This window comes from Balaenoptera musculus, chromosome 9 (assembly GCF_009873245.2).
Source record: "Balaenoptera musculus isolate JJ_BM4_2016_0621 chromosome 9, mBalMus1.pri.v3, whole genome shotgun sequence".
Taxonomy (NCBI): domain Eukaryota; kingdom Metazoa; phylum Chordata; class Mammalia; order Artiodactyla; family Balaenopteridae; genus Balaenoptera; species Balaenoptera musculus.
The window spans coordinates 59,782,567-59,808,254 of NC_045793.1; the positions used below are offsets into that span (position 1 = coordinate 59,782,567).

The 25,688-nt window shown below is 37.9% G+C and overlaps 1 protein-coding gene across 2 annotated transcripts; it reads right to left on the bottom strand.

Moving 5' to 3' along the window:
• PON2 (paraoxonase 2) lies at positions 1–25,655 on the bottom strand. 2 transcript variants are annotated; one of them, XM_036863136.1, is made up of 9 exons: positions 25,470–25,655; positions 17,374–17,444; positions 10,673–10,728; positions 7,020–7,185; positions 6,357–6,447; positions 4,705–4,905; positions 2,043–2,124; positions 1,194–1,322; positions 1–620 (listed from the first exon to the last, which is right to left on the bottom strand). In XM_036863136.1, the coding sequence occupies exons 1-9, from the start codon at positions 25,541–25,543 to the stop codon at positions 462–464; spliced, it is 1,029 nt and encodes a 342-aa protein (XP_036719031.1). In that variant the 5' UTR covers positions 25,544–25,655; the 3' UTR covers positions 1–461. The 2 variants fall into 2 exon arrangements, with proteins under 2 accessions (XP_036719031.1, XP_036719030.1); XM_036863135.1 differs by having other exon boundaries at positions 6,357–6,483; positions 25,470–25,646.
• Between the last annotated feature and the right edge of the window lie 33 nt (positions 25,656–25,688).

Sequence of the window (25,688 nt, forward strand, 5' to 3'; positions counted from 1 at the left end):
TTGGATTTTAGTTAGTCTTTAATATAACTCCAACTCTTTAATAGTAAACAAAGATGTAAGTACAAAACATCAAAACGTGTTACCTGTCAGTAGTTCTGAGTCACAGTGGTCACACTGGTGGAGCTGAGGTCACTTACATTTTAAGGAAATATAATCTACCCTGTTTCAGTGGAATTCATGCTCTGGCAGTTGGAAAGCAGGCTTATTTTCTGCAAAGTGTATTCACTTTACCGAAAGCAGCTTTCTTCTCTCACCTTTACTTGGCAATTTTAAAAACTGTTCACTTTCCTTTTACGTTAAAAGTGCTATGTGAACTGAAGGGGGGCTTTCATTACTGAAATAAATTTACTATACATGTCATACATTTCTGGGTCAACGTTGCTGGTTAAAGTCCCCCAGAATTAGCAATTCATAGAAAATTGTTAAGAGAAGCTAGCATGCCTGCATAGCAAAAGGACCATTTAGAGCTGACAATACAGGGCTCTGTGGTATAAAGTGCCTATAAGCAGCTTCCTATCATATACCGAGGCCACAGAACTTCCCTGGAGAACAGACCCGTTGTTGGCATAAACTGTAGTCACTGTAGGCTTCTCAGATAGAATATTCTGGATGCGGAGAACCTATTCAGGAGATACAAAGGATTAATATAGAACCACCATCCACCCATGTCACTCAGTCACCAATAATCTTCCACAAAGACACAATGATTAAGAGGACATGCTGTTGAAAATAGCAGTTACCAATTTTTTTAATGTTTAAATTACTTTGTTAAACCTTCAAAGAAAGTACTTTCTTAAGCCATCTAGTTATTGCATGCCAACACAGGATTGAGTGTTATTATAGTAATTGAGCATTAATAGAAATACTTCCACACTAATGTGCCTACTTTCTCACTACTTCAGCACGAACAAAAGTAGTGACATGTGGAGAGCTGACAATAAGCCAGGTATTTAAAAAATTGCCAGTATACCGCACAAGGAGGGCACATGTCTTTATAAAAAGGTCTTTTGACTAGTTTCCACCGTAATTTAATACATCAAAAGATTACCTTTCTAAAAGTATTTGAACAATGTGAAATTCTGCCAATTATTGGCTTAAAGCAATTACAAAATCAAGCACCACATAAGTTTATTGTATTATTAGTTTAAAAGGACTTGAATAATTAAGGTTGAAAAACTAAAAAATATAAAAACCTCTGATGAGGGAGGATTGTTCGGGTCATAAATGAAGAGCTTCTGGCCATTAGGATGACAGCCTACCAAGATGTCCCCCGAGGAAGGATCAATAGATAAATTATCCACCAGTGTATCCAACTTGAGTACCTTCCAAATGAAAAAATGTCAATATCTAAATGCCATGAGAAACTTGATTAAATAATTTAGGGCTAAACTTTCTTGCCCCTATGCATATGGGGAAATTTCACCCATCTCCTGCTTCCACCCTTTAACACCAATATTGCTTAAAATAAATTTAATACACTGGTTTAGAGTCACTTTTCATTTTTCCTAAAATTAAGAAAGTTGGGGCAATAATCAATCTCTCTAAAAAATGAACTCCTTTCCCCTTAAAAGATGCAAAGTGATCAGTTAGCTCAAGGAATTCATTCAAAGCAAAATAGGAAATTCTTAATCAATCTAAAATATGTGTTGTCAAGCAGGAAGAAAATAATAATGGTGTGGAACCCAATTTCTACCTTCATTTATTATTGAAAGAACTGACAACTTGCATAAATCTTCATTTCAGAATTCATCTATTAGTCTTTTCAATTGTGAAAATTCTTATTGGAATTCATCAGGTGCCATCAGTACTTCATGGAATGGGCTCTAAATCTGATGCAAATATCCCTCCCAACACACCGCTGCATGTAATCAGTCAGTTCTTGTGATTGTGGGAAACAAGAGACTTGGCCAGTTACAGAGAGGAAGCAGTGAAAAACCCAGAATAGCAACACTGGCTATTCTGTTCTAAGTGAGGAATTGTTATAGTATAACTATGTAATTTCAAGATTAATGTCTACTTTAGATATAGAAAGAAATTTTTACCTTCAATTGAGTTAAATTCATATTAGGGTGTTTTTCCAAAACATGAATTTCATGAGCCAAGATATCAGCAACATAGATGTACCTTTGCAGGAAGGACATACTGGTTAGAGCCCCAGGCTAATATAAAGCTTCATTAACACAGTATGACGAATAAGTCTTAATAACCTGCCAAGAAGTTAATCAATGATGGGCCCTCAAGGAATGCTTGATAAAGGTCAATTTTTATTTAAAAAGTAAGCTTTCAAAATCAATTCAGTGTTACTACAACAATCATGGAATTGTTAAATTATTTTTCAAAAAGTTTGTAAGGAAAAATAATATAGGACATCATTTAAAATATAAAGTCTGTGATATTTTGCCACTGAAAGGACAGTAAAACAAATATTTGGTTTCAAGCAAAAAGCTTTTACATTCTACAATATAATTTGATATTTCAAGGGATCATTTACATGTAGAAACATATGGTATAAAACAGAACACATTTTATCAGAATATTAATACTTATTAATATTTAATAAATATTTGTTAACCTATCGAGAAATGTAAGAGTTAGAAATAAGTATCTATTCAGAACAATCTGTCTATATCTAAGGAGGGTGAATTAATGGACTACTTCACGGTAATTTTTCTCATTGAATTGCCTGTTCCATGGCAACTGTTCTATTGAGCAATTATAGTGTGTAAAGCCATGAACTCAGTATTGTGACAGATATAAACATGAAGAAGACACAGCCTTTTCTCCTGAAAAGTTTGTAGTGTGTTGGGGTGATCAGATGGCTTACACACATTAAACAAATAATACAGCATGATTGGTACCATAAGACATATTTCAGGTCTAGAGACTGAAGAAATCTCTAACTCCAAAAAAAACAGAAGGGCTTACAAAGGAAGGGGCATCTGCAGTGGACATGGAAAGAGAGACTGGATTTGAGGATATGAGGACAAAGCATCTTTTAGGCAAAAGAAAACATGTGAACAAAGGCACAGGGGCAAGAATGAGAGAGGCAGTTTTGCAAAATAATGAGTTCTCGTCTAAAGCATTGTAACTGTGGAAACAGTAGAAGAGGGAGGTTGGAACTAGCTTATTAAAGAAAGTCCAACCCATTAGCCTGCCTTGATTTGATAAGCAACTGGGGTCCACTGAATTTCTGGAATAACAGAGTGGCATGATAACAAATGGTCAGTTCTGTTCAACAATTACTAAGCATGTGCTTTGTGACTGGCTGTGCTCAGTATGAGGATTCAAAGATGAAGCAGACTGAGGTCCCTCTTTTGGAGATCTTGAAAGGGCAGTGGAATATAAAAGACAAAGTTGGCAACAGTGCGAAAAATGGAAGTGGACTGAAAACAAGTGGGAAGAAAGTGTAATACTCCAGCCAGAGAGGGTGAGAACCTGAACCAAGCAGGTGTCAATGGGAAGGAAGAGGGGGTGAGGGTCAGGGACAGAAGCACAGATAGAACCAGTGTGACTTGCTCAATGGCTGAATAGGAATGGTGAGAGAGATGGAGTTAAAGCTGGATGCCCTATTGTTATTATTTTTAGCTTGGGTGACTGGAAAGTTTGACTCTCATAACTGAAAGATGAGAGTGGAGGAGAAAAACAGATTTGGTGGGAGAGGTTGGATTGGGTCAGTTATAGACAATTTAAATTAAATGATTCTACATTCATTTTCTGTAATCAACAAGAAAGAAGAACTTGTCATGAAAATAAAGACATTTAGTTGTCACAGAATGCCAGATTTACTTCATGTTATATTTGTAGTAGTTTAAATTGTTCAGTGTGCTAAGGTAGTAAAAGGGAAAGTTAATAAAGACTTTAATATCTTTCCTATAGGTTACAGTTGGACATACAAAAATAGTGAGATAATTTGGGGGGGGCAATTTGGCACTATCTATTAAAGTTAACATTTAAAAGGAGCACCCTTTAAGTGAGTAGTTCTGTTTTGAGGGGTTTGTTCTACAGAAACACTTGCACAAATGTGCAAAGAGGAGGCGCTCATAGCCCCACATTTAGCCAGTACCCAGTGGGCATCTGAACCTATGTCTGTATGACTCCAAAATCTGAAGATTTAACCATTATGCTGTATGTAATTCTCCCTTGGGGGGTTTTTCCTTAAAAATATTTGGATAAGTTTCAGTGGTAAATGAGAAATAAAAAATGGTTTTTATAAAGAAAAAAAAACCCCTACATATCCATTTATAGAGAATTGGTTAAATTAGTTTACAATCATCCTGAAAATGGAATAATATGCACCCAATAAAACAATGATTATTTAAAAGGAAAACACCTACCTAATACTTTAATATGTATATATAAATATGAATCCATTTTATAAAAATTTACATTTATAAAATTAAATTCTACAATGATATATACCAAATTTATATACTGTATATAAATATATATTTATATATTACATGTAAATATATGGTACATATATGTATATATTTTATATAAAACATCTATTTAATAATATATTACATATAATATATGTATTCTATATTATAGTATTATAGTAATATTTGTAAATATTATATATATTTATCATAGACCAAAAATATCAAGTAAGCTATTTCTACATTAAAAAAAAAAGCAAAGTAAAGAATTTGGCCCAGCACCATGACTGAGAAGAAATGAAAATACTTCTATAAGAGACCATACTTTTTATCAGGTGAAATATTGATCCCATTTGCTGAATCAAATCCTTCTGCTACCACTTTAACTTCATTTGGACTGTAGTAAACGACATTTGTCCAGTGTAAGTTCAAATATGTTTCCAAATACTTTAAGAAAGGATCAGAGAAATAGTGGTCATTGGTAGCATAGAAATGTGCTGGTCCAACAGCTATGATATCATTCACACTGGAAGAGAAAAATAACATGTGAGAGAAAATAAAAAGCCAGTTGGTCTCAATATTAAAGATTAAGTATCCAGAAGGTTTACGTAATATGTGCTTTAAATTTTTGGTGAGAGGGTTCCCAGGAAAAGCTCAGCTAAAATCACATGGCTGTAGTCATATGCAATCTACTATAATATCATTTGCTGGAGAACAATTTTTTATGGTACCGGGTAATTTGAAGACAGGTCATTTAGCAATTATGGCAGGTTATTATAAAAGAAAAAAGAACTTGGTGCCTACAGAGTGTGTTTTTTGACAGCAAGAAACGTAGGGTTTAACAACAATACGAAAAGACACAGCTGTCCAGGGTAGAGAGCTCAATGGAGCCTCATTGGCTGGTGAGCTGGTTGGGCTGTCAATAACATTTACCTAGCTTCCATTTTCTCAGTTGCTGGATTTTCCTGAGATCCTTTGCTTAGTTATTAGTCAAACTAAGGTTGACTGTTCAATTTCTACCTGACTCACAAAGCCGACCTGCCGAGAATGAACAGGCGCTCAATAAACACTTGCGGAGAGATGAATGATGACATTGCCATAGTGAAATGCTTCAGGTGAGAGATTTATATGCTAAAAACAATTACATTTTTAAAACCAGTTAGGTAAGGGTGTTATTAAATTTAAATTCCAATTACCCTATGCAAAAATTTCTGAAAGAGCGGCTTTCTCCTTTGTTAAAGGAAAATCAGAGCTACAGGAAAGGTGGGACCCCCTCTCTGAAACAACGCCCTAATGCAAAGGCTGCCTGGATGGTACTTATGCTCCTGTTTATTATGAAGTGAATTTTTGGAAGAATGGTTGGCAGTTACACACTTAAGTCCGAGATAGGGAAGTAATAGAAATTTAAAATATTCATCAAGCTCAAACTTAAAAGATGCAGCTGAGCCGGGGAGGGGCACATAATTCTTTTTTAGTCACATTATCAACCAGCTCTATGTTCTTGAAATAGCAGTGACCCACTTCCAATTCTGCAGGGCCATTAGCCCACAGCTACCTTGTGAAAACACTTCTTGTTAGTCCCATACTAAGCATACAAACTCCATATAAAGCAGACTACTCTTCCTTGGCAGGACAGGTATTATTACTATTTGGATGATGAGTCATCTGAAATGGGAGGTGACAGAAGGAAAAATGGTGAGGTTTGTCTTCTGCTCTCAAGATGTCCCTGAAGAGCAAATCCCCGGTAGTCCAGCATTTCCTTATTTCTCGAGGGAGCCCACATAGAAAGAACACTGATATCGACTTTCCCTGCTCTGCAAGGAAACTATATATACACACATACACATATAAGTACATGTATTTGTTTATGTGTATATATATGTGTATTTCAGCTCTTACAAAAGGTGAAAGGACCATCATAGGGAATATCTGAAAATGCTACAGATAAATCAGAGAATGAACAAAAGGACTAATTACCTTGGAAGAAGCTCATGTTTGATTGTTTTTAGATGCAAAAGAGAATTTTCTTCCTCTTCAAATTTAAAAATTTCTACTGTATTCTTGAATTCTGGGTGGTTTACAACAAAGAGATAAACTGTGTTATCTAAAGAATTGAAAGAACAGAGTTAATTTACAAGACATAACCATAGGACCTCTGGGCAGACACTGACATTTAAATACCACGAGCAAGGAAAGGTTGAATGTATAAACTGTTAGCCGACCTAACAGATCATTCTTCTTCCCCGTCTTTCCCATCACTGTCTGTCTGGTGTTATTTCTGATCATTGGTCCCCTGACCTTTAAGAAAGAGTGTTTCCCACTCCATATACAGAATTCATGAATAATCTGTTAATAGTTTAATTCACAAATATAGCTCTTTTTCAATGTAATGATAATAGATATTTGAAAAGGTTATGAAATCTAAACATTCCTTCAGGTGTTAACCGTTAGAAATTTCTAAATGTAGTATAACTTACTGCCAGCTGAAGAGGCAAATGATGGACTTATTTGTATGAAGAATACAGAAGTAATTCACGAGTTAATTGTTCTCTTACTACAGATATGATCCAAATCTATTTTCCACAGTCATTTGCAAACCATTGTAAGTTTTTTTAATGTTGGTAGCTCATCAGCTCTTACCACTGTCTATGAAAGTGCTGATACCATGTGGATTAAATGAAGCCAAATTAAATCCACGGCTGATTCTTAATTCCAGTGCCCTTGGGTTTTCTTCTTTTAGATCCATCATTAGTATTCCTCCAGGCTTATCTGGTGCAAAACTGTGGAGGCCTGGACATTTTAGACCCTTTTTAAAACAGAGGAAAAAGTTAAATATAAAGGCTTACGTATTTTTATGGACTAAAGTGGCAACTATAAATAAATGATTGAGACTTTGGCTAAAGGTGGTGGCATAAACCTGCAAACACAAAGAGAGCAGAGAGGAAACAATATAAAAATAATAATAATTGGAAGCTGGGAGGCTGAATGCTGAACAATAACTGATATTTCTGAGTTGAGGCAGAAGACTAAGGGTTTAGTCTCTTCAGAGGGTAACCAGAAGGTTGGGGGACTGGGAGATAACACAGATTTCAGGGCGGGGATAAGCCACTATCTGACGCACGTTCATTCTCTCCCCATTGTAACATGAGGTGGGACTTTGTCTCATTTGTTCACTGCTAGACCCCAAGGCCTGGATCAGTGCTTGGCACGTAGTCAGTCTGTCCTTTTCCTACTGATTCCAAATGTTGCTTTTATCATGTACTAGATCCCTGTTTACCTTTGGTCTGTTTGGACTCATGCCTAAATCCTGTGCTAATATGCCACTTTTTAACTACTATAGCTTTATTTATAAGATACAATATGTATATATATATATGGCAAGTCCTCACAACCCACACCACATTGCTTTACCTTTCCAAAATAGTCTTAAATATTTCTGCTCATTTATTTTTCTGTTTAAATTTCAGAAATTAAGTTGCTGGTCAAATGGAACCTTATTATTACTGGTAGTAGTAGTAGTATTACATTTTCTATTTGTTTTTTCCTAGTGCATAGGAAAGCCATTGAGTTTTATATGTTCATTTTGAATACAACCATATCACTCAACTCTCCTACTAGGTCTAAGAGTCTGTTAGCTGAATCTCTTGGACTGTTTAAAAAACAGGTAATCACACTATCTGAAAATAATGTCAGTTTTGTCTCTTTTTCTACCTCATATTTCTTTTTTTTGTTTTCTTGGGTTATTAAGAACTCTAGTAGATTACTGATGGTTACAGTATTTTAGGGCATTTTCTTCCTTTTCTAAACATTAATGAGAAGGCAGTTAATGTTGCACCACTAAGAATGGTATTTGCTGTAGGTTTCTGGAAGGTTTCCTTCTACTTCTAGTTTTTTTGGAGCTTTTAATCAGGACTGAGAGTTGAATTTTATGTAATGCTTTTTCAGCACTCACTAAAATAATCGAGGTCTTTTCTCTTTTAAATCTTTCAAGTCATACTTTATGCAAATTTGAAAGAGTGCCAAAAAAACTCACTTTATGCACAAATTGTATTTAATAGAAATTTTCTCCAATTAAAAAAAATCTATCAAAATTCCACAACTTCAAGGCCCAACAAGTAGAATAAACTGCAATTATGCTATTGCTACATGGCAGTGCCAATTCAGTGGTTAATAATCTCTATTCTTTATTAATGTCCCATAAATGATAGGGTTTCAATGCTCAGGAAGCTCTACCAGGGATGTAATAACTCTCCATAGTTATTTTAATACTCCCTATCTTTTAATACTCCCTATCATTTTAACCTGTTTTTTCTCTCTTTCAAATTTTATTTTATTTCCACCTGTGGTAAAATATACATAACAGAGAATTTACCATTTTCACTATTTTTAAGTGTACAGTTCAGTAGTGTTAAGTACATTCACACTGTCATTTAAATCTTTTTTCTATTCTATGTCATCTAATTCCTCATTAAGTGTGATGTTAGTTTTGAGATGCCCCTCAAGCCTGTAACTGTGGAATAGGATGGGCTAATTGGCTACAATGCTTGGAAGAATAAACAAATGCCATGATGCAGGAGTTATTCATTTAGAAAGGAGTGCATTCTGGGAAATATTAGAGACAATGCTGGGTAAATTAAAAAACATCAGTAAAATGAGATTGTTTCTAAATTTGAAAAAAAGAAAAGAAAAGAAAAGTCATATGACCAAGGAAGGATAAGAGAAAAACAAGCAGAAGAAATTCTGTTGATTTGGCTACAAGATCATTGTGACTATGTTAAGCCTCTCAGCTAAAATGGCTGTAGATTTATTGTGCTTGGAGACCTCACCCCTCCTAATTCAGATTTATTCCTGTTGGGAGAAAATCTTGAAATAGGTGACTTCTGGATTATGCAAATCTCTGAAAACAGCTTCTTTGCAAAAAAAAAAAAAAAGCAACTGCCTTCTACTCTACTCTGGATATTTGCATTTTAGTTATGAATAATGTTGACTAGGAGTCTCAGTGTTTTTTCCTAAGAAAATAAGATATACGTGCAAGCATGTGCTTCTACACAAACCCAGAGTCCTCCTAGAAATATCATTTTACTCATTGTGTGTAGGTAATTAACTAAAACTTTTAAAGCCATAGTTTTAAAATTTAATATTGGGCTGGCCAAAAAGTTCGTTCGGGCTTTCCATAAGATGCTATGAAAAACCCGAACAAACTTTTTGGCCAACCCATATAAATATCAATGTTTCTGCCAAAGTCTACAGTATTTCTTTTCTCCCTCTGTGGTAAACAACCAGCCACTCACAGCCTTTCATATAAAAACCATCAGGAACCTGAAGAGTGTTCTAACCCTCATTCTCATCTCAGCTGAGTTCTCTCACCTTTCTCATAAGTCTGACAACTATTTTATTAGTGTTGTGACTCTCTTCTGAAGCATCTCCAAGTTTTTCACATCTTTCCTGAGTCTCAGTGCCTGAAAATAATGGCTGCTGAGAGGGAACAGAATAACTACAGGCTGCCTTCAAAGTTGGATACTTCTTTCTCAAGAAAAACTGAATCCATGAAGATGCCAAGGTCCCTCACCTTGGCCCACGCCACGGAGGAGAGAGAGGTGGTCAGGACTTCCTCCTTGGCCCACATATACAATTTTCTAATTAGAATGCATACTGGTGTAGCCTAGCATCACTCAGGCCAATCAATTTTAAAGTCTTTGTAATGTATGCCTGAAAAGGTTGTTATTTTTCAGCTTATAAAAATTAAGGCAAAAGTGAAGGGTATAAATAAGCTCAGTCAATGACATTCCACTTACGTTAGGCTATTTGGGGAAAAAGAAAGAAAGCAAAAGCACTGGCCTTTGTCTAGGAAAGTTGGTATATTGTTTGAAAATAAATAATAACAGCAAGAATACTAGTTTCAAATTGAATATCTAATGGAAAGGTAGACGCTGTATTTAAAATAGCATAATGTAGTATCAAACATCCACAATAATGCCCCAAATATCCTTTGTAATAACAAACTTTTAGAACACAGATTGCATTGGAATATTTTAGTGCAAGGCAGTGGGAACATAAAGAGTAATAAATCAATTGGCAAAGACTTTTTCATCCCTACACTCAGAGAAGCTGGAGGAAAATTTCCAAGAGCCTGTTTGACCTGTCTTTTTTTTCAGAAAATCTCCAAGATCCTGTTTGACCTGTCTTTTTTTTTTTTTGAAAGTGAGGAACTTTAAAAACAAGTTACTGCTCTGAAGGCCTCATCAAACTCCCTTGTACCTCCTCCACTGAGACTGGGGAAGGAAGATACTCACCACACTAAAGAAAGCCAGACCATTGGGAAGTATGTCAATATCTTCAGAGCCGGCTTCTGTTAAGTTCAAGAAATAGATAAATGTCATGTTCGAATTCTGTGACTTGTTAGGTAGAGCTTTGTTTACTTTATCAGTATCTGTATCTTTCGGAATGGTTCCGATTTTTTCTTCCAAGGAACCACTCTCTTTAATAAACGTCAGTCTAAATCCTTTCCTGCAGTGAACTTCTGACTTTAAATGTTAGAGATTTTATGTCTACTCAAATCAAAGTCAAGTAATCACCACATTTCCAGCTATAATACCGAAAAAGTTGACATCTGTACACTCTTATGATAAACATCCAGATGTCTGTACAAAAGTAATTGACATCAGGGGAATATTACTTTCAGAATGAAGGGCTCATCTTCATTTAACCATGCAAATATTCTTGTCCCTTTCTCGGCTCACTCAATCGGAAGCAAACACAGACATTTCTCTCATTAACAGAGATAAAACACCTGGGATTATATAGTCCCTCTTTAAAAAACAATGCCTGCTTGTTCTCATAAGCAAAGAAAGCTTTCTGTTTAATCTTTAAATTTAGGCTTTAAATTACAGAAAAAAAACTAGCAAAAGAAGATTAATGAAAAATACCATGCACCTAAGCCAGGTGAAACTTCTAACAGTGTCTCTGAAACAGGCTACAATGACTATTGATTGTTTATCGATTGTCTGCAGTACACTTCACACAGCACAGAAAATAATTAGACATAAGACCTTGCCAGTGGTCTCACTGTGTAAATTCCACAGACAGATAATAGACCCAAACACAAGAAAAGAGGAATAAAAATGGCTTAGATTAAGCCAAATCATGACACATTCTTTGAGTCCACAATATCCAACCTTCCACTTTAAGCCCTCTCCAAAGGATTCCTCCACGATTATTTCTAGGTTGTCAAAAACAAACAGCATCTATCCAGCTATATGGATTTTGATTCCTGAGTTTGCATTTGGCTGGCTGCCTCCAGTGTTGCTGGCTCCACCATAGTGGAGAAAAGCAAAAAAAAAAAAAAAAAAGCCAAAAACTTCACTTCATAAAGATGACCCATATGCCTGCTTCTCAGAAAGAAGAGAGATATAAGTTTAAGCACTGTATGCTTGAGTTCTTAACCTGCGGTCTGTGGACCCCTAAGTAACCACATATGGGTTTCAAAGAGTTTATGAACCCTCTGAAATTCTATGCAATGCAAAATGTCTTGTGTATGTACAGATAAGACATTTTCTGTGAAAAAGGTTCTTGGCTTTCAGAAGATTCAAAAAAAGGGTCTGTGATACCTCCCAAAAGTTAAAAACCTCTAGATTCTAGTCCCATGGTGTTTCTCAACTGATAAAGAGCAAGGACCAAGGAACACTTCACCATGTATACATACACAAACACACAAACACACACACACACCTGCACACAGAATTCTAGTCCAAGTTCTGCTTTCTAGATCCATTGAGTAGGAGCTCAGTTAATTAAAATTTGTTGTTCCTGAAAAATTATTTAAGACAATTTAATTTCAACGTGCGCATGCTTACACACATAGACAAAGAAAAGATATGTAGAAAAAAACTAAATGTTTTTTTGGGTGGTGGGATTATGAGTGATTTTCATTTTCTTCTTTATACTTTTCTTTGTTTTAAAAATTTCTACAAATAATCATATTCTTTTAATAAACAAGAAAAGAACAATGTTTTTTAAAAGATATATTCACGTCAACCACATTGCTGCTTCTTTCTGTTTAATCCCGTTGCCTAATTCCAAGGAAAAAAAGTCATATCTGTAGCTTTCTTTAGAATATTTTCCAGATCTACTCCCCGATCTTTATTTCTATAGCCGTTATGACAGTAGGCTTTTATCATCTCATAACACCTAATTTTTTCTCCTCTAATTCAATAATAGAAATAGTAGTAGTGTGAGTAGTAACAGTAATAACTACTAACACATATTAAGTGTTTACCAAGTACCAGGCTCCTTATAAGTACTTTACATATGTTAATTCATATAATTTTTGTAACTCTAAGAAGCAATATTATTATCTCCTATTTTAGAGTAGAGAATATGGAGCCGTTGAAAGGTTAAGTAAATTGTTCAAGGTCACAAACTGGGAAGCTGGGATTCAAGTCTTTTGTTCTGACTTAAAGTGCATAGAAAAAATACAACCTAGCATTTAATGAAATTTCTCTGTCAGAACCATCCCCTGGTTCCTCTCTGAAGACACTTTACTTTGTAAATCCAACTGTGCTCAATTACATATGTTGGCTTTTCTCCCAAAATGTTTGCTTCCATGCCTTTCACCAGGATCTTCATCAATTCATATCCTGTACTTTTCTTTCAAACACTCTTTCTCTGGAAAGTCTTCTAACTTAGCATATCTGATTTTGATCCCTTCTTATTCCTTTGGCAATTATCTGTCTGTGTCAGAGATGGCCAACTGCTCCCCAGTATCCATACTCCCCTTCTTTCTTTTCAGCTACAGGTACACGGCAACATAGCTACAGATACAGGTACAGCTACAGGTACACGGCAACATAGCTACAGACATTTTCTACCCCTTCTTGCTGATAGAGGTGGCCATTTATCTGAGTTCAGGTTAATGGGACATGAGAGTACAAGGTAAACTACTTGCAACTACTGGGTAAAATAAAGTAAAAAGATCCATGTAAATTTTCTTTCTACCCCTTCCTGCTGGGAGATGGCAACAACTGGAGTTCTAGTCTTGTGCCAAGATGGAAGTAATATGTTGAAGATAGCTGTGTTGCTTCATCAGCCTTTGTCCCAGAATGACCACATGGAGTGGAGTCATCTAATCACCCTAGGTCATTTGCTTATCTTTGGACTGTCACATAAAAGAGAATCAATTTCTCTCTTCTCTAAGTTACTTACTGTAACTTTATAACAGCAAATCAGCCGTTGCCATACCCAACAGAGTATCCAAAATGTAATGTAGCCTATTATTTTCCACTTTTTTGGTTCATTAATCAGATGTGTGTATTAATCACTCTGGGACAAAATACTATATTGGGAAAAAAAATTGCAAAAGTTACTTAACCTCTCTGAGCCTTAGGTCCTTATCTGCTATAAAAAGAAAAAATATGTCTATATCTCACATAGTGGGTTTTTCTGTTTTCCTTTTCATAGGTAGATTGTAAAGTACTTGACGACAAGGGCTACAAACTTTAATGCTTTTTTAAAAAAAAAATCTCTCAAGCAGCAGTTATTATAAAGATCTTGACTGCCAAGTGTAGAAAATCATCTATTAACTCAAGAGAAATAATCCATTCAAAATTTTGTTTTAGTCCAGGACTCTGAATGCCAGCATTTTCAAGACATTTTAAAATGTTTTAAACTTTTAAGCCTCAAATAGAGTTAAATAGCTCTTTAATTATAATTTTTATTATTTAGATGTCGATATTATACCAAATGTTAGCTTCTGTCTGTTAGATACACTGGAAAGGAATACAAAAAAATAGAATAAATAGTGAGCTTACTTTCTGACCCCCTGAAGGCACACATCCTGTATGATATGTGGTAGTGATTATTACTTATTAAAACAGAAAGACATGAGATGATATGTATAAAGCACGTAAGAATTGCAAAGAGTTCATTTCTAGTCATGGTGAATGTAGCCTTATTTTATGTGTGTGTGTGTGTGTGTGTGTGTGTGTGTGTGTGTTTGTCTTGATGGGGACTGGGGGGACAGGGGATGTAGTCTTACCTCTTGGAGGGATTAGTTGGCCTCAAATGCACGGCTGCTACTGTTTCCAAAGTGGAAACTAAAAAAGAGAACCCCTCTACTCCTGCTGCCTACCAAGAGACATTGCTTTTGCCTGTGGGAAAGTATGCCCTGTTATTCCTTTGTAGTCAAAGACCACTGAATAAGCAACTGTTGTTAAAAACGTATAACCACAAGCTATTATTAACCATTATGCATCACTGACATAGCATTCAACAAATGTTCATATAGTGTATGCTAACCACAGAGCAAAAGCAAAGAAGGAGGGGGAGAAAAAGCACAGTTCTAATTAGATCTAAAAATGTATCCCAAATGTGCTTCTAATCACTCATCGTCTTCGCTCTGTTGCCTTTTGAAGTGCCTCAGAGGCATTAAACACTTCACAAGAGGGGCCATAGGTGACATATTTCCTCATTCTTCCCAATTCCAGACAGCAGCTCACACACATCACAACATAAAGGTCACAAACACAGACAGATGCCTGTTTAGAATACAAATGTTGTTGGACTTGTTTTTCTCTGAGGAGCCCTCCATTCCAGTGAGTTGTAGCAGCAATACACTTGGCAGTTTGTCCAGTAATGTGTCTGGCTGTGCCCTGTTGTCTACTCTGAGACTTGAATTTGCAGAAGGTGGGCTTCACAGGGCCAAGGGCTGTTTAATAATTTGACATTTATTAACTCCGTAGCAAAAGTAACCTCCGAGATCACTGACTCAACCTCCCAACCTGTACAACGTCCCTCCCAGACGCCATCTGGCTTTTGCTTAGTGACCAGTTCCAAGGGGGCTCTTCGTGATTGCGGCCAGAAGGCAGGATGCAGTTGCTGGGTTTTTTGGGACTCCAGACAACCTTAATTCTAGGACAGTCTGCATTATCCAGCACAGACCTTTTCAATCTGGACAATCTGGTATTCGACACTGAGTTTGTATCCTCCTGCTAAGTGTTTGGGCAATAAACAAAGAGGGGAAACCCCAGGAGAAAGAAGTCAAGGAGTCCTGTGAAGGGAGATAGGACCGGGAAAAAGTACAAAAGTAGCAATGGGAAAAGGGGACAAGAGCACAGAGGAAACAGATGTGTACAGGAGGAGCAGGGAGCAGAAAGAAGCTCTGAAGTAGAAAAGGCGTCTCTGAAAACAAATAGTTTCCATGAAATGGAAGCCTTCTTTGTGTGATCCAGAAAAGGCTCACTACTTTGTTTTTGATAAAAGAGCATTATGAATCCTGTCTGGAGTGAATGTGGTTATAAACATGGGGTACTGTGTTTATTAGTGTTGCCAACTCGAGAGCAATTTAGCAAAGACTATCAAAACTTTAAACATATGTGCTAAATGAACAATAATCCCGCTATTAAACATTTATCCTTCAGATAAACAAATGCAAGAGCTATATGTACAATGAAGTTCACTGACTTGCTTGTAGTTGCAAAAAACTATAACCACTCAAATGTGCATTAAGGAACTGGGTAAATAATCATGGTACATGCAAATATTAAAAAGAATGAGGTAGATCTACATGTGCTGATGTGGAAATCTGTTCACACTGTGTTCAGAATAAAGCAAGTTACAGAATATAATCTTATACTAAGATGCCATTTGTGAAAACAATAGGTATAAATGTATATGCATATATTTGTTTGCATTTGCACTGGAAATACCAGAAAGGATAAAACAGAAACTCTATCTCTGAGGTCATTTTTGTGGGAGGTGGAGATTTTTATTTATTTATTTATTTATATTTTATTGAAGTATAGTTGATTTACAATGTTGTGTTAGTTTCAGGTGTACAGCATAGTGATTCAGTTATATATATGTTCTTTTCCAGATTCTTTTCCATTATACGTTATTACAAAATATTGACTATAGTTCCCTGTGCTATACAGTAGGACCTTGTTGTTTATTTTTTAAAAATTTAATTTAATTAATTTATTTATTTTTGGCTGTATTGGGTCTTCATTGCTGCGCACGGGCTTTCTCTAGTTGTGGCGAGCAGGGGCTACTCTTCATTGCAGTGTGCAGGCTTCTCATTGTCGTGGCTTCTCTTATTGCGGAGCATGGGCTCTAGATGTGCAGGCTTCAGTAGTTGTGGCTCGCAGGCTCTAGAGCGCAGGCTCAATTGTTGTGACGCATGGGCTTAGTTGTTCCGTGGCATGTGGGATCTTCCTGGACCAGGGCTGTAACCTGTGTCCCCTGCATTGGCAGGTGTATTCTTAACCACTGCGCCACCAGGGAAGTCCCTATCTATTTTATATATAGTAGTGTGTATATGTTAATCCCCAACTCCTAATTTATCCCTCCCCACCTTTCCCCTTTGGTAACCATAAGTTTGTTTTCTATATCTGTGGGTCTATTTGTTTTGTACATAAGTTCACTTGTATAACTTTTTTAGATTCCACATATAAGTGATATCATATTATATTTGTCTTTCTCTGTCTGGCTTACTTCACTTAGTATGATAATCTCTAGGTCCATCCATGTTGCTGTAAATGGCATTATTTCATTCTTTTTCATGGCTCAGTAATATTTGTGGGGGGTGGAGATTTTGTTGGGAGATTTTTATTTTCTGCTTTATAACTTCTCTTCCTTCTGACTTACCTTCACCAGCTGACTCCTGGGCTAATGGTACACAGAATTCAGTGGCCACACATAATCCAGACTTGACAAAACTACAGACTTGACAAAATGAGTTCAGCAAAGTCACTAAACAAGCAAGAAGTCTAAAACAAACATAGGATTGTACAAATAATTAATAAATCACAGTGAGAGTAAGAGAGAAGAAGAAATACAGGGTGCATTAGATCAAAAGAGATTGACTGAAAAGGTTTTTGCTGATCTAATGTGACTTTTCCTCTGATAAACAGTAATTATGTGCCAAAATACTGTTAATGAGTTTTCTAGTGTTGTGGGCCAAGGAATGTAAGCTGTGTAACAAGCATTTTCTCAGACTTACCGATTCCTTTAATCAGGTGGCAGTTTGGAAGGTCTACGGATTCTACTTCTCGGGAGGCTTTAAGTCGATTCCTGTTAAAAAAAAAACTATCTGTTTACGTATTCCCTGCTTTGTAGCAGAAAGGGTTTAAAGAGGCTTACAGCAATACATAAAACACAGCATAAATCTAAAGCAGATAAAAGAGAAGATAGAAAACAAGGGTAGGAACATAAAATAGCACCAGAAATGAAGTTAAAATAAAAATGCATATCACAAAGTTCTATATGTGAACATGGGTCGTAAAAGGAAGCCAATAATTCAACAAATGCAACTTGGACTGCAAGTTCCTATGCAAATGTAAACACGGCACCAGGTCCCATTTCTCACAGCTCTTGTGTTGTGGGAAGAGCTTCAGATGTAGAACCAGAAGCCCTGTCTTCCTTCTGAGGACCCAGAGGGGCTATAAAATGCCCAGGCCCTCTGCAAAATGACACAGTGACTGAAAGCAGGCCAAGAGAAAATGGCATTGTTCAGAGCCTGGCTCACAGAAGACACCTCATAAATAGTTATTAAGAAACAAGTGGAGAAAGTCCCATCCCCATGACAGTTTATTGGAGTGAGAAGGTTGGAGAGCACCAACTACTCTAGCCAAACTACTTGCTGTTGTAATTTCATAAAAACAGAAGTGAAGAAATAATGAGAAAATGTTGAATTCTAATAAAGCATCTTCCCTCCTCCTTCCCACCCTGGAGTACAGGTCCACCAAGCAGGGTGGGCAAACACATCTGGGCTCTATTGTTTGAAGGCTTTCCCTCCTCTCACTGTCTCACCTTCTCTTTCTGTTCTCCACATCCAAAAAGAATGACAAGCGTGCCTGCAGAGTAGTTTATTACATGTTTCAAAGTGGTTCACACGTACCACACGTTTAAGAGACAACATGACAATTTGCCAGTTGTCTCTCTCCTATTCATATCCTTGCCACCTTTGGACTTCTAGACACCGAATATGGGGAAGGCTGCTGGTTTCTTGGCGAGATGGAAGAAGCCGAGGCCTGGACAACCCAGAATTACCAACAGGTGGTGGCAACCTATATATTTTGTCAATTCATATATATATATATCCATATATATATGAAAGTTTCCAATTAAACTGTTAATCAGTATGTATTCAGGATCATATAACTCAAATACTGTTAAACTTCTTGAAACAACATAGCAATAAAGCAATAAAATAAAAATAAATGAATAAAATATATTAATGTAATAGAAAAAATAAAGAAAATAACATATAAAGAATTTAAATAAAGCAGTAAAAAAAAAAAATACAAAAAAATCTCAAGTCTACGAGTCCCAGCAGTGATTTAAAGGGGAAAACAAGTACATTTAGCCTAACATAAGTAGTAGCAGTAATACTAGTGAGGAGGAGGATGCTGCTGATAATCATGGGTGGTAAAAGGAAATCAATAATAAGAAAGGCCAACATGGGGCTTCCCTGGTGGCGCAGTGGTTGAGAATCTGCCTGCTAATGCAGGGGACATGGGTTCGAGCCCTGGTCTGGGAAGATCCCACATGCCACGGAGCAACTAGGCCCGTGAGCCACAACTACTGAGCCTGCGCGTCTGGAGCCTGTGCTCCGCAACAAGAGAGGCCACGATAGTGAGAGGCCCGCGCACCATGATGAAGAGTGGCCCCCGCTCGCCACAACTGGAGAAAGCCCTCGCATAGAAACGAAGACCCAACACACCCCAAAATAAATAAATAAATAAATTAATTAATTAAAAAAAAAAATAAGGGCCAACATGTATTGAGCCTACCACTGTTCTATGTGATTTCCCTGAATGAATTCATTTAATTCTTAAAACAACCCGAAGAAGTAGGTACCATTATCCCTATTTTAGAGATGAGGAAAATGACTTCCTTGAAGTTCAGCACCCAGCCAGGAAGTTCCACCCAGAGGCTCTAATCTGCTGTTGTATTTTTCTCAGAAAGGGGTGAAGAGACCACGTTTCTGTCATAGCAGCAAGACTGCATGACCTTCGGCAGGTCAATTCATCTCTGCAGGCCTTAGTCTTCTTTATGTATAAAAATAAGGATGAGACTAAACGACCTCCAAGGTTTATTGACATTGTGTGATTCCAGAAACAGATGTAAATTTAAGTCAGTAGGTCACAGCTGAAGTTTCATCAAGTTTCTGTATCATGTGTTGGTTTGGGTGTCAATTTTATACAACTTACTTTTATGCCCATTTGACTAAACAAAGATAGGGGTAATGTTGATTACCATCTACCTTTCTCAAAAAATTCTATGGATAAAATAAAATTCATATGTGTTTGGACACTTTGGTGTGGGGTATTTTTCAGTCAACTTAGGTTTGCATCAATGACTGATGATTACACTTTGTTAACAGGGCGATCTTCATCAGCTAGTTTAGTTGTACAATATCATCTCTAGATATGCAGACTGCCCGCTATTAAAACTGAAGAGTAACACAAGGACTGTTACTAGTTAATCAAGTCATTTTTTCTTGTGTTTCCTTTATGATTAAAGAGAGAGGATTTTGCTTCCATCCTTTGTGGCCCATCAAGACTTTCAAAGACTTTCAGTAGAAAACTGCTAGGCTTTTTGCCTGGCAGAACTATCAGTTCCCTACTCATTAGTGGACTTCTGTACTCCAGAGTGGCAGACCCTATCAGCTAACAAACCTAAAGCCATTCACACCCCTTTCTTCCTTGCTCTTTTCCACTGCAGAAGCGGGCAAGCCAAATATTTGCTTCCAGCCTCCTTTGTACTTAGAGGTAATCATATGACCCAGGCTTTTGGGAAAGATAAATTTATTACTGGTAGAAAGGGCAGACACAAGAAGAGAGCTAACTGGCAACACTCCTCCCTTCTTCATGATTTGACCATATATGTGGTACTTGGGACTACAGCAATCATTCAGCATCCTTAACACAAGTATGAGGACACAGAGCCAACAGTGGAGGATCAAAGAAGAAAAATAGCAGAACCTAGTTCCTTGATGTGATCACTGACTCAATGGACAAGCTCTAGGATGAATGACTCACAGAGTTTGTATCATGTGAGAAAAGCAAGCTTCAATATGTATAAGCTACCATTAATTTGATGTATGCTACTTGCAGCTGAAAGCACTCCTAAATGATAACAGATTTAAGAAGTTTGGAGAATATACAAGAGAAAGCTAGACAAACTCTTTGGACTAGCAGATCAATAAGCCTACACATATTAATGCCAAAAACAGATAAATAAATAAGTGGTACAAACACAAATAAGTCATATTTTTGCAGCAGCCTATTTGCTCCCTAACACTTTATGTCCACAGCATGCTTATGAACGTACTAGATCAGAGATGGTGTGGCAGTTGCCACTCTGTTGTCAAGCAGACATTGCTAATCAATTACAGCACTCTTTCTCTTTAACTCAGAGCCAGCTTAGACACAATGTTCCAGGCCACCACTACTAGTCTATTAAAATGGACACTCTAGATGAAAGCTATTTGCTTTCTTTGTTCTAGGTTCCTTTTGTTTTTCTCACTTTCCTTTTCCTTTTCACTAGAATTTGGTTATTTTCTTTTTAGTTACGAGTATATGATAGGTATAATACAGGAAAGAATGCATACTGCCTTCCTTCATCTGAGCCAGAAATCATTCCTCCAATGACCCTCATCAGAAACATGTACATCATGATTCTTAATCTGGGGTCCAGTGACCCTCACAGAGTCCATGGGTAAAATTCAGGGGTTTCTGAATTCTAATGGGGGGAAAAAACACATCTTTCGTTAAACCTCTGACTGAAACTGAGTATTTCTTTTGATGATGAGTGTAGGCAACAAACCACTGAGCTTTCTACTAGCAGTACCTGTGACTCTGTCACTAACAGAAATTACAGACATTGTTTCATCACATTTTAGTTGTTGTAGAGATCTCAAAATACCATTTATATTCATCTCTGCTTCACAGTATCTACTGTTAGGTATTCAACTACTTCTAGAACTACTTAAGGCTTTAATAAAGAAGGCCATGTTATTATATCCTACATTAGATCTTTTAAATAGTTTGGCAATAGAATTTAATATTTAAATTAGTATTAACTTAGATAGTATTTCAGTTTGGTTTGTAATTCTATGTATTTTATTTTATGCATTTAGAAACATGATGCTGAGAAGGAGTCAAGGCTTCACCAGACTACCAGAGGGATCTATGGCACAAAAAAATCTAAGAACCCCTGCTCCAATGTCATTGTCATCATAGGTAACTTTATTGAGCACTTACTACATGTCTGACATTGTTCTAGCACTTTACAAGAATGAACTCATTTATTTTTTACAGCCCCTATATGGAGCATATAGTACTATTATCCCCATCCTACAGATTAGGACACTGAGGCACAGAAAGGTGAAATAAAAGCCAAGGTCTCATGTAAATAGTGGAGAATTCAGGCGACCTGGCTACAAAGCATGAACCCTTAACCAACAGTCATTACCATGAAATGAATCTCTATTTCCTTCACTCAGGAAAAGGCATTACCCATCCAAAGTGGAATGGGTCACGGGCGGTTACTGATTATCTTGCCTCATCGCGTGGTAACAGTAAGGATGCACCAGTTTGGTGTGCCAATGTGCTTTGAGCAAACTGGGAACACAGTGTTACTACCAGGTTTGTTCCATATCTCACTGCCTTTGAATTTACAAACCACTGATGGGGCTTTATCTTTTACGTACAGACTTAAATTCAGACAAACAGGGGCTTTATCTTTCACAAACAGACTTGTAAAACCCCTTGGAATTCACCCCTTGGTCCCCTGTAATGCTCTTACTTAATTAAGAATTTGTGCTTAGACTTGTAAAGCTGGGGAAAGTTTGCCCCAATGGCAGAGAAGAGAGGAGGCCGTGGTGGAGCTGGGACAAACTGCATTTGGAATCAGAAGACCTGGCTTAGAGCACAGGTTTGGCACTAACTTCTGAACTAACTAGTCAGCCTCTCCAAGCCTCAGTTAATATTATGTATAATATAGGAAGGAAGACGTATATGAAGACTGGAAGAAGGCAGGAAGGTAAAAGGGCTTTCTTTCCAAATGTCAGTAAATGTATGTTTTAGTTTAATATAATGAACTGCTGATACTTTCAACACAAAGACCAGCACACAGTAGTCACACAGTAAATAAGGAGGATGGTGGTTGAAAAAAAGTCTGCCCCTTCAGAAGTGTTCAAAAGCTGACTGGATAGCTACTTGGTGGAGCTGTCAGAAAAGGTGTCAAGCAACAAGCAAAAAGTTCAGATGCTTGTATTTGGAGTTCCTGCTCAGGCACAGGTCTCTGATGTATTCAAGTCTCATGATTCATTCAAGGGTGTGTGCTTTGCAACAGGGAGCACTGGCCTGGGGATATGTGTGTATTTCTACTTTTTCCTTTATTGCTCCACGAGGGAGGAGTGGGAAAGTTGGGTATGACATGCCATCCTCCCCTGGGAACCTTAGCCAGTTATAGTTCAGAAGAAAAGAGACAACCTTGATGCCATTTATCCATGCAGGACATACTTATACTAAAAAATCATTCACTGCTTATCTGAAATCCAAGTTGAAATTTAAGTGGGCACCCTGGGGGGAGAGAAATAACCTGAGTGCCAAAGTGCCATCTCTAAAAATAGAATAATGAAATAGAAGGCAGCAGATGAGAGAAAAAAACAAACCAAAACCCTGTTTTTGAAGAGCCTTTCTTTATGTGGAGGTGGGAACATGCTGCTTTTCAAAATACTCTAAGGGTCTGAAAGGAGAAATATTATGCATTTAAGCACTCCACCAAACTTTGTAAATAGCAGGCACTTGATATTCTGCACTCATAGGGTTGCCAGATAAAATGCAAGATGCCCAGTTAAATTTGGATTTCAGATAAATAATGAATACTATTTTAGTCTAATTACGTCCCAAATATTGCATGGGATATGCATATACTAAAAAATGATTTGTTGTTTATCTGACATACAAATTTATCTGGGTATCCTACATTTTTATTTGCTAGATCTAGCTACCCATCATTCACCCCAACAGTCTCACATCAGCCAGTATAAGGCTTCAACTGTCCAATGAGGTTACAACCCTATGAAGTCACTGCTCAATAAAGTTTATTATAGTCAAGTCTTTATAAAGAAAAGATGCATTCAAATTTAAATGATCTATCAGGTGCGTTCTATGTAAATAAGCTTTATTTACTTTTTCTTAGGTTTGCATCTACATTTATCATTTAAAGGGACTTAAATTTAAAACCTTAAGATTAGTAAGAAGAAAAAATTGACTGCTAATTGAGAAAACTTCAACTTATGGAAACACTGGTGGTTTGAACTTTAGGGATAATTTAATGAGCTTGAGAACTTTAGTGGTCCTGCCTTTGAAACCAAGAGCTGGACAGATCATACAAAATCACCCAACTCAATAACGTTCTGCAGAGCAGGATGGTCACTTATATAACACGAAAATTAAGCTCAACATGTCCATTTCTTACCAGTGAATGTTCCTCCTCCAACTCTGATGCTTCCTGTTACATGAACACTGTTCCTCCTCCTGGCATCCCTTTATGAGCAGATGAAGCTGCAGCTAAGACAGCAGAGCTGGAAACTCTAGTATCACCTTGGCCTTACCCCTCATCCCTGGGGTTCCAGAGTTTGGGCCAAACTACTGCAAGACTTTAACTAGTTTCCCCAGGTCTATTTGCTCTCTATTCTGGTACTTGTCAACTCTAACTGCATGTTAGCATTATCAGGAGAATTTTTTAAAATAAAAAATACTCATGCCTGGGCCCCACCCAGAGCAACAGAATTGGAACTGCTGGGGATGCAGCCCAGACAGCAGGCCTCCAGGAGATCCTAAGGCTCAGCCAGGACTGAGAACCACTGCTCTACTCCAATCCACCCTCCCAGGTCATCTCTTCACAGCCCAACTGGTTATGCTTTAGATGGTTTAAACAGGTTCCTGTTTAAAAAAATAAAACACATACAACAAACATTGATAGTTCCCCTTTGCCTACCTATGCAGGCCCCAATTTTTCAACGTAGGTTTAACCATCTCAAAACCCTACTCCTACTGTTCTCATCCCTTAACTTTATGCTCCGCTCAAATCTAAACTTCCCCCCGCCATTCCCTTTCTTCACGCTGCACTCTCCATCTGGGACTGCCTCCTTCATCCCCACTTGTGTTTCACCCATCCCTCAAGGCTAGTGTCAGATGTCTCTTCCTCCCGAACTCCACCTTCAGGAGTTGTAACTTCTCCTCCTTAAGCCAACAGGGGTTGGTTTGTACCTGTCCTGAACATCCTAATTTATCTAGTTGTTTTATTTCTCTCCTTCCCTTTAATAGGGTAAACTTTTTAAAGGTAAGGATGGTGCCTTACTCTATTACAGGAGGCTAAGAGTGCACAGCGTACAGAGAAGGTGCTCAGCATTTCTGGAATTCTTTGGCGTGAGGCTTACATAATTTGAGTTGATAATTTAGAGACTATGACGTCTGATCACCCACGTTTTTTCCTTCTAACTAAAACATGAGATGGACTAGGCGTGTCCTGTTTGGCATTCTGGCTTCAGTGTTCCCAGACGAAGAGATAAATAAGGAAGTGATGTAAGAACAGTAGCTGAATATCTCAAGTATCTTTGATCAACCGTGCCAAGATTAGAGAGCAGAGGAAGAGTTTCTCAAACTCTGCAGGGGAGAGATGGAGAACAACTTTATTAAAGACGGAGGCTGGTTTGGGCAACAAAGAGAAGCAGCACCAATGACCTGAAATAAATCTTTATAATTAAAGTTTCAGTGCATGAGTAATAGTTTTGTTTTCAAGTTAAAGTTCGCCCCTGGGTAAACCGCAAAGCACTCGGTTGTCAATTTAGGTAAGAGAGAACTGGGTGCGCAGCAAAGGCTTACAAACTCGCTATGAAGTCTCGCGATTCGGCCCAAACTGTGCCGGGTTTTGCTGGCGGCTGGGGGTTGGGGTGGAGGAGCTCCGCCAGCCGAGGAGCAAAATGATGCAGAGTTCCTCCGCGGCTGCCGGCTCTAGGGTCCCTGCTCTCCCGCATCCCCGGCCACCCCGAGCCTGGGGACCCGAGAGGCCCCCACCTACCTGAGCGCCAGGAGCCTCTCGCCCAGGAGCGCCAGCGCTATACCCAGCAAGCTCAGAGCCAGCAGCCGTCCCATGGCGCGGAAGCCGCGCCGCCTCGCTCGGCCGGGCCCGGGAGCACTATGGGCGGCGCCCGCGGTCCGGCTCCTGCGCGCGGGCCGCGCTCCGCCCCGAGGCCGGCGAGCCGGGTTCCTGCCACAGGCCGCGGCGGCTCCGCCCTCG